This window comes from Aphis gossypii, chromosome 3 (genome assembly GCF_020184175.1).
Source record: "Aphis gossypii isolate Hap1 chromosome 3, ASM2018417v2, whole genome shotgun sequence".
In the NCBI taxonomy this organism is placed as follows: domain Eukaryota; kingdom Metazoa; phylum Arthropoda; class Insecta; order Hemiptera; family Aphididae; genus Aphis; species Aphis gossypii.
In genome coordinates this window covers 30,016,301-30,030,555 of record NC_065532.1, presented here as the reverse complement: position 1 = coordinate 30,030,555, position 14,255 = coordinate 30,016,301, and the positions used below count along the sequence as shown (strand labels likewise).

The window sequence follows — 14,255 nt, the reverse complement described above, 5'->3', positions numbered from 1 at the left end:
TTTTGTATGGATGTGGATTTCTATTATTTAGAAATAACTCAATTTTGTTTTGAATATATTCAATATTACTGCGTATAGCACTATTAATTATATTTTTTAAATTCAATATTTTTCATTAGTAAAAATAGATTCGGAGATGGAGATTTTCACATATATTGCTCTTTGTACTAAATTTGTGGAGTATGATGTTTGAGCACATACGAAATTCTAACCCTTCCATCACGGACGAACATAGAATAGGTAGAGAACTTTGATTATTTTGGTGAACTTATATGTCTTAAAATATGTGATATAGGAAAAAAGTGTGCGTGACTGTAATGACACGAAACTATTTAAAAAATATTATGACATCATACACCTAGGAGACCCACCAATTTTTTTAAATTTCACTTTAATGTCAGCTACTAGGGCTACATTATAATATTAATTTATTATTATAATCATTATTAATTATTTATTTATCTTTATAGGTAAAATTCTTTGTACGTAGAATTCTGAATCTAGTTCAATTAGTTTGTTCTAAGTCTAGTTACAGCACCCTACGCTGAGCCCTTCTATATTTAAAATTTACTATAAAATCTGGTCATAGAATATATACCTATTATTAAAAGTTCCAAACATCAGGATTTGAACAAATATATTATTAAATGATAAAAGAGGGTGTGCATGCTTGGGGAATCACTTTGTAAATGATTAATGGTATTTTGTGTACACGCCAAGTAAAGCTTCAACAATTAATTGCTATATTACAATATTGACATGTGTCGAAATGAATGACATTATAATATGTATAATATGATAAGTAAATATAATATGTGCGACTAATTGACGCGCACGTTGACATGTTCGCGTCTGATTCACATTTATTAAAAATGTATACTTAAATACAAAAAACAGCTTTTATTTAGAAATCAAAACGGAGTGTAGTAAATAAAATACAATTGGTCACGAGTCCATGAACTACTGAGTACAAAAATACAATAACCATTAATATCCAATATCCATGAAACAATTATTATTAAATACATATAATTCACGTATAAATATAAAATATTATAATTATATTGGATTTTATGGTAATGTAACGAAAGTATATTATACAGGGATGGTTAAATATTTTCTACAAAAAAGTTGGGTGGACTGGTATTATTATGTGTTTTCTTACCTATTAATATATTTTTATGGAATTAATTTAAAAAAACAATTTTCTACAACTTACTGAGACCTGGGGCCCCCAGAATTTGCACTTGCGTAAATCAGGGCTTGGGAATAAGTATAGATACCACATATATACAATAATATATCTTTCGTCGGATCGATATTTATTTTATGTCATTTTATTTTTTTAAAAGAGAAAACGCTAACACTCAGTGCTGCGTATTGTATTCGTGTTTCCGTCTGTCATATCCGGACCCGATTCAGTAACTCAACACTCTCAAACCTTACCCTCAATCACAACACCATTCGACCCCATGGCTGTTTTATTTTATTTTATATAAGTTCACGTATCAGACGTTTCGTGATACCGTCGTGCGAAAGAACATCGACAAATTGAGAAAAACGCAGAATTTTGGCTTTTCTGTACATAACGGTTCTCATAATATTTATTTAGGTTTATATATTTTTTGTATTAGTAACATTTAACATTAAATATCGATACTGCTGATTTCGGAGACTCAGAGACGTGACAAATATTCGAAATATACGAATCGAAAGGCACTTATTATTGCAGATATAATGAATAATAATAATTTTTTTTTTAATTTATTCAAGAAAATCAAAGTCCCCTCACATCGTAGTATACCTATGAAGATTTATCTGTCAATGTTATTCTTATAATTAAGTGTGGATAAAAATAGTTATGCTGAGCCAAAAGTTTAGAAAATGTAGTACAAAATCCTTTTTAAGTTATTATAGTAATATTTATAATTAATATGAAAAAAAATAAATACACGATTTTATTTTTATTTTAACAAAATTTTATTGAACATTTTTTAAATTTAAATTTATTAATAATAAAAAAAAATTAAAAAATATAATTTAATAATAATAAATAATAATTATAATAATATATGTAATAATATATAATAATAATAATATAATATATAATAATAAAATATATAATATTTAATATATATTATTTTATTATTATTATATTATTATATTTTTATAATTTTATTTATTTTAATTAATTAATTAATTTTTTTTTTATTTTTTTTATTTAAATTTCTTTTCTTGGTAATACTTGAAAACATTACCACTAATATTTTATCGTAGATACGTAATACATGTTTTAAACCTTTGTATTCTCATATCAACGTACCTATATTATTATACGTGTATAATATAATACGATAATCGTACAGTGTTTCAACTACCTAGCATAGGATCTAGTATACCTGGTACTCATCCCTACTTTTCATTAGATTTTTTGTACTACGTAAGCCGTAAGGAATAGTCTATTGAAATATAAACTTCTGTTTTCAAACAAGAATACCTTTTTAGTGTAAATTGTTTATTGTATAATATGTGTAAAATGTTAACGCATCCAATTAAAAATTCAAACAAATATTTTTTTATTTATTAAAATGTTTTTACCAAGGATAATAGTTCTTAAAAATGATTTTACAAAAATATGAAATAGATGTAACATCAGATTTACTATTATTTAATAAATAAATCATTAATTTAGATAGATTAATAGGTATTAGTTTAAAAATTTTTAAATCACCATATTCATCAAATCTTCCAAACCTATGATGTTAAATCTATTATTCTTAGTACATAAATCATAAAGCTAAATAATTTAAAAACTGTTTGTTTGAATTTTGATTTTGATAAGTACGTTGACATTTTCAGAAAAAATATCTACTACATAATTTACAGAAAAAAGTGATGGTTTATTCTTTTACATGACATGCACTTCTCAAGAAGTACAAAAATTTAAATAAATTTAAATTATGGTCTTTTGTAGTAAATATACTTAAAAATTCATATTTCGAAGAAAAAAATAGCGTGAGCTCTGAGCATGCTTGGTATATAACTCTGTATATCAACTAAACTGACCATAGGTATATTATATTATAATATATATTATATACCTAAGGATAGTGCGCATGGTACTTATAGTTTTTCGCATACAATAATACTAACCGTATAATACGAGTATTCCTAGGTTTCTAGTATCTATTATTATTTTCATTATCGCAGTCGTTTATTTGCTGGTAAAAGTTAATGGGTTTATATAACAATATACATATATATATATATAAACAATAAATCGTATATGTATCTACGATGAAGTCGTTCGCGTAGGAATCTAATGCTATTCTTTTTCTCGTATATTTATTGTTAACACGCGATTACGGAACCTAATTTCGTTGTTGATTTTTTTTATTTTCGTATTCACCCATGTAGTTTACCCAACCTATCGTAAAGTACACGTACAGCACATACAGTATATATAATATATATAAGTACAAGACCTATATTAGGATTTTTTTTTAATTAAAGAACACTCATTATTTTATATAGGTACTAGGTATTAACGTTTTTGAAAATATTTTTTGTTACAAATAACTTTAAGTCATCACAAAAAGAAATAAGCAGAATAAATTTTTTTAGAACTTTTTTTTATAAAAATACTATTTTTTACGGTTAGCTTATTAGTTATTACTTATAACTTATAACTTATAAGTATAGTATATATTAAATTTAGTTGATACACATTTTTTGAGGTAATCTTGTGCTATTCCGCACTTTAAAACATTAAATAATCAACTTGTGTATCATTAATTGTCTAAAATTTAAAAATTTGTATTCACTAAAGTAGTAGGTACACTGCAAAAAATATACTGCTTTGGTATAAGGAATTGAAAATAAATCTTAAAAAATAACAATACCTAATAAAAATATTTTTTTTTCTAAAATATGGTTTTGTTACAACTTAAAATTATACGAGAAAAATATTTTCAAAAACTTTAATATAAGTATTTAAATAGTAGGTGTTCACGATTGTAAACGAATCACCAAATATATAATATTATTCAAGATGTATGTATAATGTATATACTATAAAGTAATAATATTGTACATTAATATACTTACTTTGAACACTTGCCGGCACAAAAAGTTTTCCTTGACGGGCAGCAATCTTAACGAGGATAAGGTACAAAATTAATTTTTTACATATACAATGCCTTAGCGCGCACCGCCGCCGGATCAATCAAAATCAATATAGTATTATTGATGAAAATCGTCGATATCTGCGGGGGCGGCAACATGGCGCGTTCATTATTAATAGTGCATGCTTATACACAAAATACAACTTAACACTCACTTGGCCATCTCAGAAAGCTGTAATTTCCCATCCTTGTTTGAGTCGAATACTTGCAACTAGAGAATAAAAGTACACAACATTAATGTATTAGTCGCGTAGCGTGAATAGTGTCCATAAACACGACAATAATATATCGTTCGTTGGTTCGGGGCAAAATTAATGTAAAGAAGCAGAACCCGAAAACCAATACACGCAAGATATAAATATAATAATACATAGCTATAACAGTTTCGAAAGCTACTTTAATTATAAAAACGGTTTGCAACGTATATATTATAAATACCATTGTATCGGTGTATTCGATGAGTTTGTCTTCAGACACGTCATTGATTTTTTTCGCTTCTTTCAGCAAATCTCTTAGGAAATTCTGAAATTATAATATTTAAATTAAACATATTATATGTAATATATTTAATTTTAGATTTTGATGAAATTTTACTAATTTTTGAACTCATTCTAGACGATATTTTTAGAACAAACAAAAGCTTGTCGATCACTTAGTTTTGTATCAATATGAGCGAACGAAAAACCCCAAAGTTAATATTTGTCACCATCATAAATCTTTATCTAAAAGGTAAATCAAGCTAAAAGCTTCTGATTGATTGTAATAATAACGTGTAGGATTATATATATATACGTGTGACTGTGCGTGTATATATGTGTGAACGTTAACTGTAATATCATCTTTTGTTTTGCTTGAAGTTTACATTTTTTATTTTTAGATGATATTAAGCGTATATTTTGTATTATGATGTATATAGGGTGATTTTTCAAGGATGATCACTCCCCCACTTTATAACAGTGTGTAGAGGGATGGATGTGTTTACTATTGATTTTACAATGATTGTATGTTTTATTTTTGCAGAAAATTGTTTAGCGAACAGTATGCATTTTTCAAATTATGTATATGCTCTATATCTGTATCAAAAGTTATATTTCAATTTAAGAAGTTAGTTTTTGACATTTTTGAGTAGTTTGAGTAAGTAGTCAAGAAATAAAAAAATAAAAAAATAAAAAAATATGCAAATATGTATGATAAACGGGTGACTTCAACAATTTTCAAATCACTTTATTGGGAAAAAATATTACTTGTAATTTTTTCAAGTTCATTGATTTTAAATGCTAAACAAATAAACTATAAGTATTTTGCAGTAAACTGTGTAAAATAAGATGCGAGACCCTACACTTAAATACTATGTATTTTTATCCGACTGTAACTCCGACTAACTCATAATATTGTTACACTTCTTTTCTCATTTTAAAATGTTTAATTTTATTTAACTAACCTATTTTATTTATAATAATAAAGTGTATCCTTTTCATTTCTTATTATTTGTTAAAAGTTAGAAGTACAAACTCATGGTTTTTAAACGAAAACTATTATAATTAAAATTTAAGACTCTCTGCAATGGGATTATTATTCTCAACATTTGTATGCGGACATCAATCTTAATATTGGATTACTTTCGCAGGCGTAATAGTTATAAGCATTATAATTATTTTAATTTTAGATTAAGGGATGACATAGCCACATAGGTGTATTTAAACACGCGCGGATACCCAGTTCTATTACTTAGAACTAAACATAATTACTTATTAGTAAACCATATATAGTCAGAAATGGTAATGTGCGTAATATGCTGTGTATCAACATTTTCAGAGAAATAATTTGTTTTAGAATTTAATATTAAAATTATGTTAAGTTTTCATTCGCTTATCGAAAAGTGATATACTAGCAGATACTATTTACTAAAATATATAGATAAATAGAAATCGGTAATAAATAATAAATATATTTGATTTAAAAAAATAATCTACAGTTTTATTTTTCGTATTTTATATTAAGTTTAATGAAATGATTGTGATTTTATTATAAATAAGAACATCTATTTTATATTCATATTTATCTTAGATCATGCGGTTTTGAAAATGTACGATTAATTATACGTAACTTTTATTAACAAACATAATCTGTTTTTAAATTAATAATCAATAATTAATTTTCAACGAATTTCAGTCTTGGTTGGTTGCTAAAATAATTTGAAAGTATTTAAATATAGTTTAATTGTCATAGTGTTAAAAGCTAGGTATGTGTATAAAATCGTTTAAATATTTTGTTTAAAAAAATAGGTTATATATTAATAGATTTTGATTAGTACATGGCAGCTATTATTTAATTATGACTATTATACACAGAAGGTACTGCATTAAATTTAAAAATTATTCATAAAGCATATTAAATCCAATTATAATTTGTATTTTATACAACTATATTATTATAACCAATGTGAATTTAATGAACGTTGGCATGCAAGTACTTATAGATTTATTTTATAATATTAGTTTTATTTTTAAATTGAAGATAAAATAATATATGCCTCGTTCATATTTAAAATTATGTAATTTATTTCTGTATGGTACAATATAATAAAGTAAGTGTATTTATTTTAATAACTGTACAACTTAAATAGTCTAATATCCATTATATTAAAAAATATTTCATTGATCGAAAAATCTTCATGGCAGTATTAACAATGATACATTTCATTAAATCTTATCATTTCATTAGATTGAGAAAATTATACAACAACCTTTAACAAGCCGACTGTTTAATGAATACGAATAATTTATGTAATATTTTTGGAAGTTTAGATCATAATAATCCACGTTAAGTTTTGTATCGATATACATTATTGGTTCCAATTAAAAGAATTAATTAAATTATATCATAGTATTCAATGATACTTCTGAACAAGGATTAAAGTGTAAGTGTAAAATTACTTTATTATAATATCTTATTATATATAAAAAGTAATAAAAGAAAATTATCGACTATAAAATGCGTTCTACTTAGACAATGAAATAAAAAAATTGTTGCGGGTAGGTATAATATAGTTTTTTTTATTTATAATATATTGATAAAAAGATTTCTCGTTCAATATTTTTTTACATTAAACGGTTAAAGAGTTTCTTTATACATTTTATAATATAGTCTATAGTTCCGTTATTTATTTTTCAGATTTATTTTAAACTCACTTTACTTGATACAAAATAATATTGTGAAACAGAAAAAAAAATATTAAAATACTAACTACGAAATACATCATTATGACTATATAGTTTATTTTAAAATTAGGTAAGTACCACGACGTTACGTATAAATTCGTACGTATTACACGTAATAATAAAATATAAAATACATATTTTTACATTTCAAAACAACTTTAAAATCAAACGAATGTTAAATATTAACATCAATATAATATTTTTACATTATTGCACCATTGACAATTCGTATTTATTTTGCTATTGGTATGTACACAATGCTTATTGTATAGATACATAACTTGTTATACGGTTGTCATAAATTTGATTTTCTTACATTTTTTGTGATAGATGATAATTGGATATTTTTAATTTGAAGAACCCTTCTCAACGAATCAGATTATATTATTATCATTACGTTATGGTTGTACTCTACAGTATTGTACTATTACGTGTAATCATCGTGCATACTGCAACATTATGAGTATTTGAATAGGATATAATTCGTACAAATCTAATCGGATGGTGGAAACCATCAGCTGTGACTGAGAATCGCAGTAAATAGGGATAGAGCATTTATGTCCCAAAATTAATCCTTAAAAAAACAATACGTACATACGCGGAAATGCTATCACAGTACAAGAGTGTTATAGTAAATAGAAGGGATTTACGTTCGGATACAAAAAGGAAGATTCAAGATTAGTCTGGTTTACGAGCTAAAAGAAGGTCAGCTGCAGCTATGATATGCTGGACGATGGACCTTTTATAAACTAACGTGTGTATATTATTTTTAAATATTATGCTTATATTAATACATATTTACTGGACGATTATTTTAACGACTAACACTCATAATTTTGGAAGTGTTAAAATTTAAAAAAAATGTTTACACACCTTATTTAAAGTCATTAAAAAACATTTTCAAAAAACATAATATATAATTAAATATTTTTTATCGGCATAATTTTTAAGTGTTTTTTTTACTCTTTTGAACGATAAAATAGTTATTTGTTTATAATTATATTTCATAATATTTTTATTATATCATTTTTATTTTTCTGAACATTTTGATTAAAATACAAATTTTTAATGAGTGGTAAATTCAAAAATAGTCAAATTTAACTTAATCAATAGGTAGATATTCATTTAAATTTTTATTAGCATATGCGTTTATATTGAGTATACTATTAATACTCGCACAGTCACACATAATATTAGATATAATATACATATAGAGTAAGTCTACTTATTATATACTAAACCAAGAAATTGTCAATCGGAATAATAAATAATTATTGTTGTTACTTGTTTTATTAGTTCACCCCCATTATATGATATGGAGATAGGTAGTTACTATAGGCCTATATATAAATTTTTTTAATAAACTATTATGTTTTTATGGATGATTCATCACAAAAATGGATAAGTGGATAAATTAATATTTTTCTATAAAAAAAAAAATGTGTTTTTTCTAAAATGTGTTTAACTATCAATGGATTTCATTATAACATCATCGAGAAACATGCAAGAAAGCCCGTTTACATTTTATGGATCGTGATGCTGTGTACTTAACCTATATTTGCGCATAGGGGGTGATGTAACTGTTATTTTATAGTTCCACTTTATTTTTTTTTCAATATAAGTTATTATTCATGGTTAAATTATTTTTGTACTTTATACCTATATGACTATATATATATTTTTCGTATAATTATTATACTCTATACATATAGATAGTATTGTTTTGGTAGCATTAAAACTAATTAAAATATAATTATTGTGAGTTGTGACCCATATATAATATGATGAAGACTGATATGCGAAGACTGCGCAACTCTCATATAGAATTGTCTTTTTCTTTATTACCTACGTAAATCATATTTATATACGATTATTTCACTATAAGCATACCTTTACCTATGCTTAAAACTGCTACTAAACCTATATGTGTACGATCAACATATGCGGCACATTGTTTAGTTATATATCATATTATAAAGTACTATACTGTGGTTTTGTTCTGACTATTATTGTAGGCTTGGACCTTTTGTATATGGCGAATGCTATTCCTGTCGGAATCAATTAGACAAGTTCGTATAGCACTAAAGCGTATACTTGTATATATATATATATATATATATATATCACACGTATACAACACACCACAATACCAATATAATTTAATATAGTACGTTCATTCGCATAAATCAACGCGTCCCAAGTGCTTATGAACATTGGCCATTTTACACGATGTTATTGTTATATTACTTTTGTTGCAGGCGGTCGCGTGAATTTGATTTTGACCTGCTAAAGTTTAGAGGATTGTCGGTGGCGGGCATGTGAGCGTTCCGCGTTGTGTGTATACATAAATATATATAGAGAGAAGAAACAGCTGCATATAAAATCCCCATTTAGGGCCCCCCCGGGAGCGCATGAAATCTAATAAAGTAGGGTCCAAGCGGGGCTTCTCCGGCTTTTAGATATTGTCAAACTTCAACAAAAAATAGAATCTAAAGTATATATATATATATTTGCTTAGCTCCCTGCAGAGGGACATGAATGCTGACTAATTGGAATGGGAATTCGAATAGTGTACACATGGCCGTAATAGCTGGCAGTACTATTGGTATCGGTAGGCCGCCTCTATAGACGGTTAATGTTTTTGATAAAAAATAATATTTTCGAAGAATAACTTAATTATTTACAGAACACTAATATTAATAACCAATAATATACTTAAGCCTGTTGGGAATATAAATCCGGAAACGCGATGGATACATTAGTGTGATGATTAGGCTAATATTGGAGCAGTGATGAATCCAAAACTAAGATCTGGGGGGGGGGGGTGATCATTGGTTTAAATATATGTCATACATATTGTACATTCTTAAATATTATATATTAGTATTATATCTTTTACTTATGCTTATTGTTAAATTATTATTTTAGAGATGATCCTTTTTTCTTATAAATTATTATTCATACCTATGACTAAAATAAAATTGCTGATGTATCTAAATCAAAATTTTAAAGATATGAGGATTGAAATGATTTGAAAACTTTAGCAATTAATATTAATAATTTATCAACATTTTAAAATTTGTAAACATTTTTGAGTATAATACGTGAATCCTATACCTAATATTATACATAATTAAGTTTTATATTTATGTAAATCTATTTAAAAAAAATGTTATTCGTAAAGTTTATACATTTTAAAATTCAGAAACTACTTGATCCAACCTTAGTTTAGATATATCAAAATTATCTATTTGAAAATATAGTTCATTGATACGCCAAGTATACTTCAAAAATCCAAGAATCTCAATTTGAATATACATAATACATGTATTAACTATCAAAGAACAAAATGGGGAAAGATTATTAAAATTAAGAACCTCTTTATAAATATTAAATATATTATATTTAATTACACGTATAAATAATAACTATCAGATTCATTATTTCATTTTTAAATGTAAAATCATAATATTATATAAATATATTGTGTATAATGCGAACTCTGGTTAGGTGAATTTTGCCCCTACCTCATCTGAACCAGTCCATTAATTGGAGTCAACAATGGTTTAAATAATTTAAACGAAAATACAAGTCATCATTCTTATATACCTACATATATTGAAATTCTGTTATTCTGATCCTGTTATTATTCCCTTAAAATCATTCCGGAATAATAATGAAAGATTGAATTATGCTACGCATTTATAATGGGCTATAATATGCAGCTTACTTGTTTGCAGTTATTTTTCAAGTAAAATTTCCGTTAAAACTAGATTTTAACTGAATTTATTTGACGGTAATTTTAATGACTTTAGCACTTCAGTGATGAATATATGTATATATTTATTCTCCAGTGAGCTCGATTTAAAGTACAGATTATCACGGTTCGTTCTTATATTTTAACCACGCGTCATGAACTTTTAGACATTTGGTTTTGAAAATCACAAACTGAGACGTTATATATTAAAATATAATATATTAACATAAAATGAAGGTATGGGTGTATCCAAAATCATAATGGAAATTATTACGTATTGGTTATAAAGTTTTGGCGTACTCAGAAAACAAACTATGCCTAATATAAAGGTAGGTATATCGAAAATTTAAACATGATAATGTTTCATGTTCTATCCGAGGAACGTAAAGGTAAAAAGTTTTGAGAATCAAATATGTTCATAATGTATATTACCTATACAATAAATATATGTTATCATGAAATATATCGATTTTATGGAACATACATTACTCTCAATGTTTAATATTATATTAATTTAACCACACAAAATGAGTTTCAAATACATTTTAGGTTAGGTTATCTAAGACGTGTGTAATATTATATTCTATTGTTGTGTCTGTCTGTTAATTAAAATTACTTGTAAGTTGTAGGTACATAGTTACAGTTGTTGATTTGGTTAACAAGGAGATAGGTAGGTACATAATATATTATTATTTGTAATATTTTTATTAAATAATATTAATAATAACAATGTTAAATCTATACATAATTGGTCTAATTGAATTACATAAGATAAATGAAACAAGATACCTAATATATTAACATAATATATTTATTTTAAATTATCTTTTATCGATTTTTTCTCGTCTACCCCAAATATTAATTTCAGTATAAATATTTTTTGTGAATCTGTATAATATATTAATATGTACATTATTAAGGTATAGCGTTTTGAGTTATAGTATAGATTCTTTATTGTAGTACCTACCTATATTATTATTATTACTACAGGGTGCGGCGTAATGGACTCCCATATTTCAAATAATCATTAGCGAGTAATTAAACTGATTAGATTAAAGTGGTTTATTTCGCTAGATTAGATTTTTAATAAGGTTTTTAGTCGTCACCATGCCGTGGTCTGGTGAACAACGTGGTTTCGTTATTGAAGCATTTTTCAAAAACGCTGAATGTGTGATTGCGACACAGAGAGCATTTCGCACTCGGTTCAGTTTGAATCCAAACGAAAATGTACCATTTCTTATGGGTATACCTCAAAGCTTAAGTTTTCAAATATCGACTTAGAACCATTTAAGAACTAAAGGAGGCTAAAAAGCTAAATCTCTGCGATTCCACTCGATATGCTGGGTAGAGTGATGGAAAACTTTCGAGAACGGCTCCATATGTGCGTTGCTCGTCAAGGCAATCATTTAGACGATATAATTTTTAAAAAATAATTTAAAAAAAACCTTATATAATATAGTTTTTAAAAATAAAAATTTTTTTTCTTTATCTTATATCGTTTTTTTTTAATTCACTTCGGAAATGTGGGAGTCCATTATGCCGCACCCTGTAGAATTAAAATTAATTTTAAACATTTGATGTAATATACAAAGTGAAAATATTTTTAAGCAAATATTATATAAAAAGAACTTACTTAAACGAGTTAAAACGTTTTTGCTTGTTTAGAAAATAATAGGTATTTACCGACGAAAGTAATTAAAAATGTACCTCAATAAAACGGAAAATCACACGTAAATGTATTATCACCATTACGTAACTCGTAGTCCGTAATCATTATGTATGTAAATATAACGTAATTTTCTTCTCTGTGTCTTCAATTAAATTGAAAGTTGTCTTAAATTGTTTACTTTAGCGAATTGTGTTGGATATTTATGATCGTGACATAAATAATAATAACAATAATAATATTATTACATTTGAGTGAACACTGAGGTAGGACCTGTAATGTAATCGATAACCATATAGGAGAAGAAGTCAAAAAACACCGTTATTGACCCTTCACCTCTTCCACCATACTTTCACCCATTCTGTGAGATAGTTTCGCGTATTTCAATACTTATACCATGTAGTTATATTTTACAAGAAAACATTTTCCTATCTGTATCTTTAATAACATAATGATCGAATAAAATAAGGTATATTTAGTACCTATATTTATATATATATTACGATATCGTTCTCACCATCTGGCAATAGAGATATTTTTTTAATACGTATATATTTTGTACGAATACATTTTATACATCATATTGAACTGAAATGTAATGCAAAACGTGTGTTATGTATATTATCAGCAACGCATTATATTATATATAATATATATGTACGTTGCGAAAAAACGGCCCATTATTGCCTACTACACACATCACACTATGCCATCATATAGTTGAGTTGCTTACTTAGCATGCACTCAGCTCAATTTTTTCATTTAATAATTCATTTTTATTTTTGTAATTTTTAAATATATTAGAAACTTAGTTAATTAATGAAGGACTACATTTTTAAAAACTTGTATTTGTTATACTATTCAAAGAGTATTCTATAGAGTCTGGAGTAAAGTATAAATTTTATTTTGATAGTAATATGTCTTATGTCTGAGGGACAAAAAAAGACATTTTCTATGATAAATTTATTATTACTTACAATTACTTTTTGATACAAATAGATACATTTCGAGATAATTCATACGTTTAATAGTCTGCCATAAGACTAATTTTCAAATCTTCACAGTCTTCACTTTTCCTGCATTCCTTTCTATAATCATGGATCTCTTATTTTTATAGTATTTAAATAAAGTTGAACGATTTAAGAACTATTTATTTGAATTTCGATATGCATTAAAAGATACTTAAATATATATAGTCCTTAATTAAAACTAAAAACCTCCAAAAATTTGAATTTGAATTCATTTATTATCTAACGCTGTGTGAATCATCCTGTATACACAACCACGAATAATTCAAAATGTTATCGCACAAACGATGTATGGGGGAGTATATATTATTATAATAGGTACACCCCCACTTATTATAATATATATATATACTTATGAAATATTATATATTATTATATTATATCAGTACAATAATATAT

At 25.8% G+C, this 14,255-nt stretch overlaps 1 protein-coding gene across 1 annotated transcript in view; it reads right to left on the bottom strand.

Annotated features, from left to right (window-relative positions):
* LOC114120112 (calbindin-32) overlaps positions 1-14,255 on the bottom strand; it is a 64,171-nt gene that overhangs the window by 4,700 nt on the left and 45,216 nt on the right. The window contains exons 7-9 of the mRNA XM_027981920.2: positions 4,623-4,706; positions 4,340-4,395; positions 4,108-4,153 (exon numbers count right to left, since the gene is read on the bottom strand). Coding sequence (XP_027837721.2) covers positions 4,108-4,153; positions 4,340-4,395; positions 4,623-4,706 — 186 coding nt within the window. The remainder of the gene's footprint in view (positions 1-4,107; positions 4,154-4,339; positions 4,396-4,622; positions 4,707-14,255) is intronic.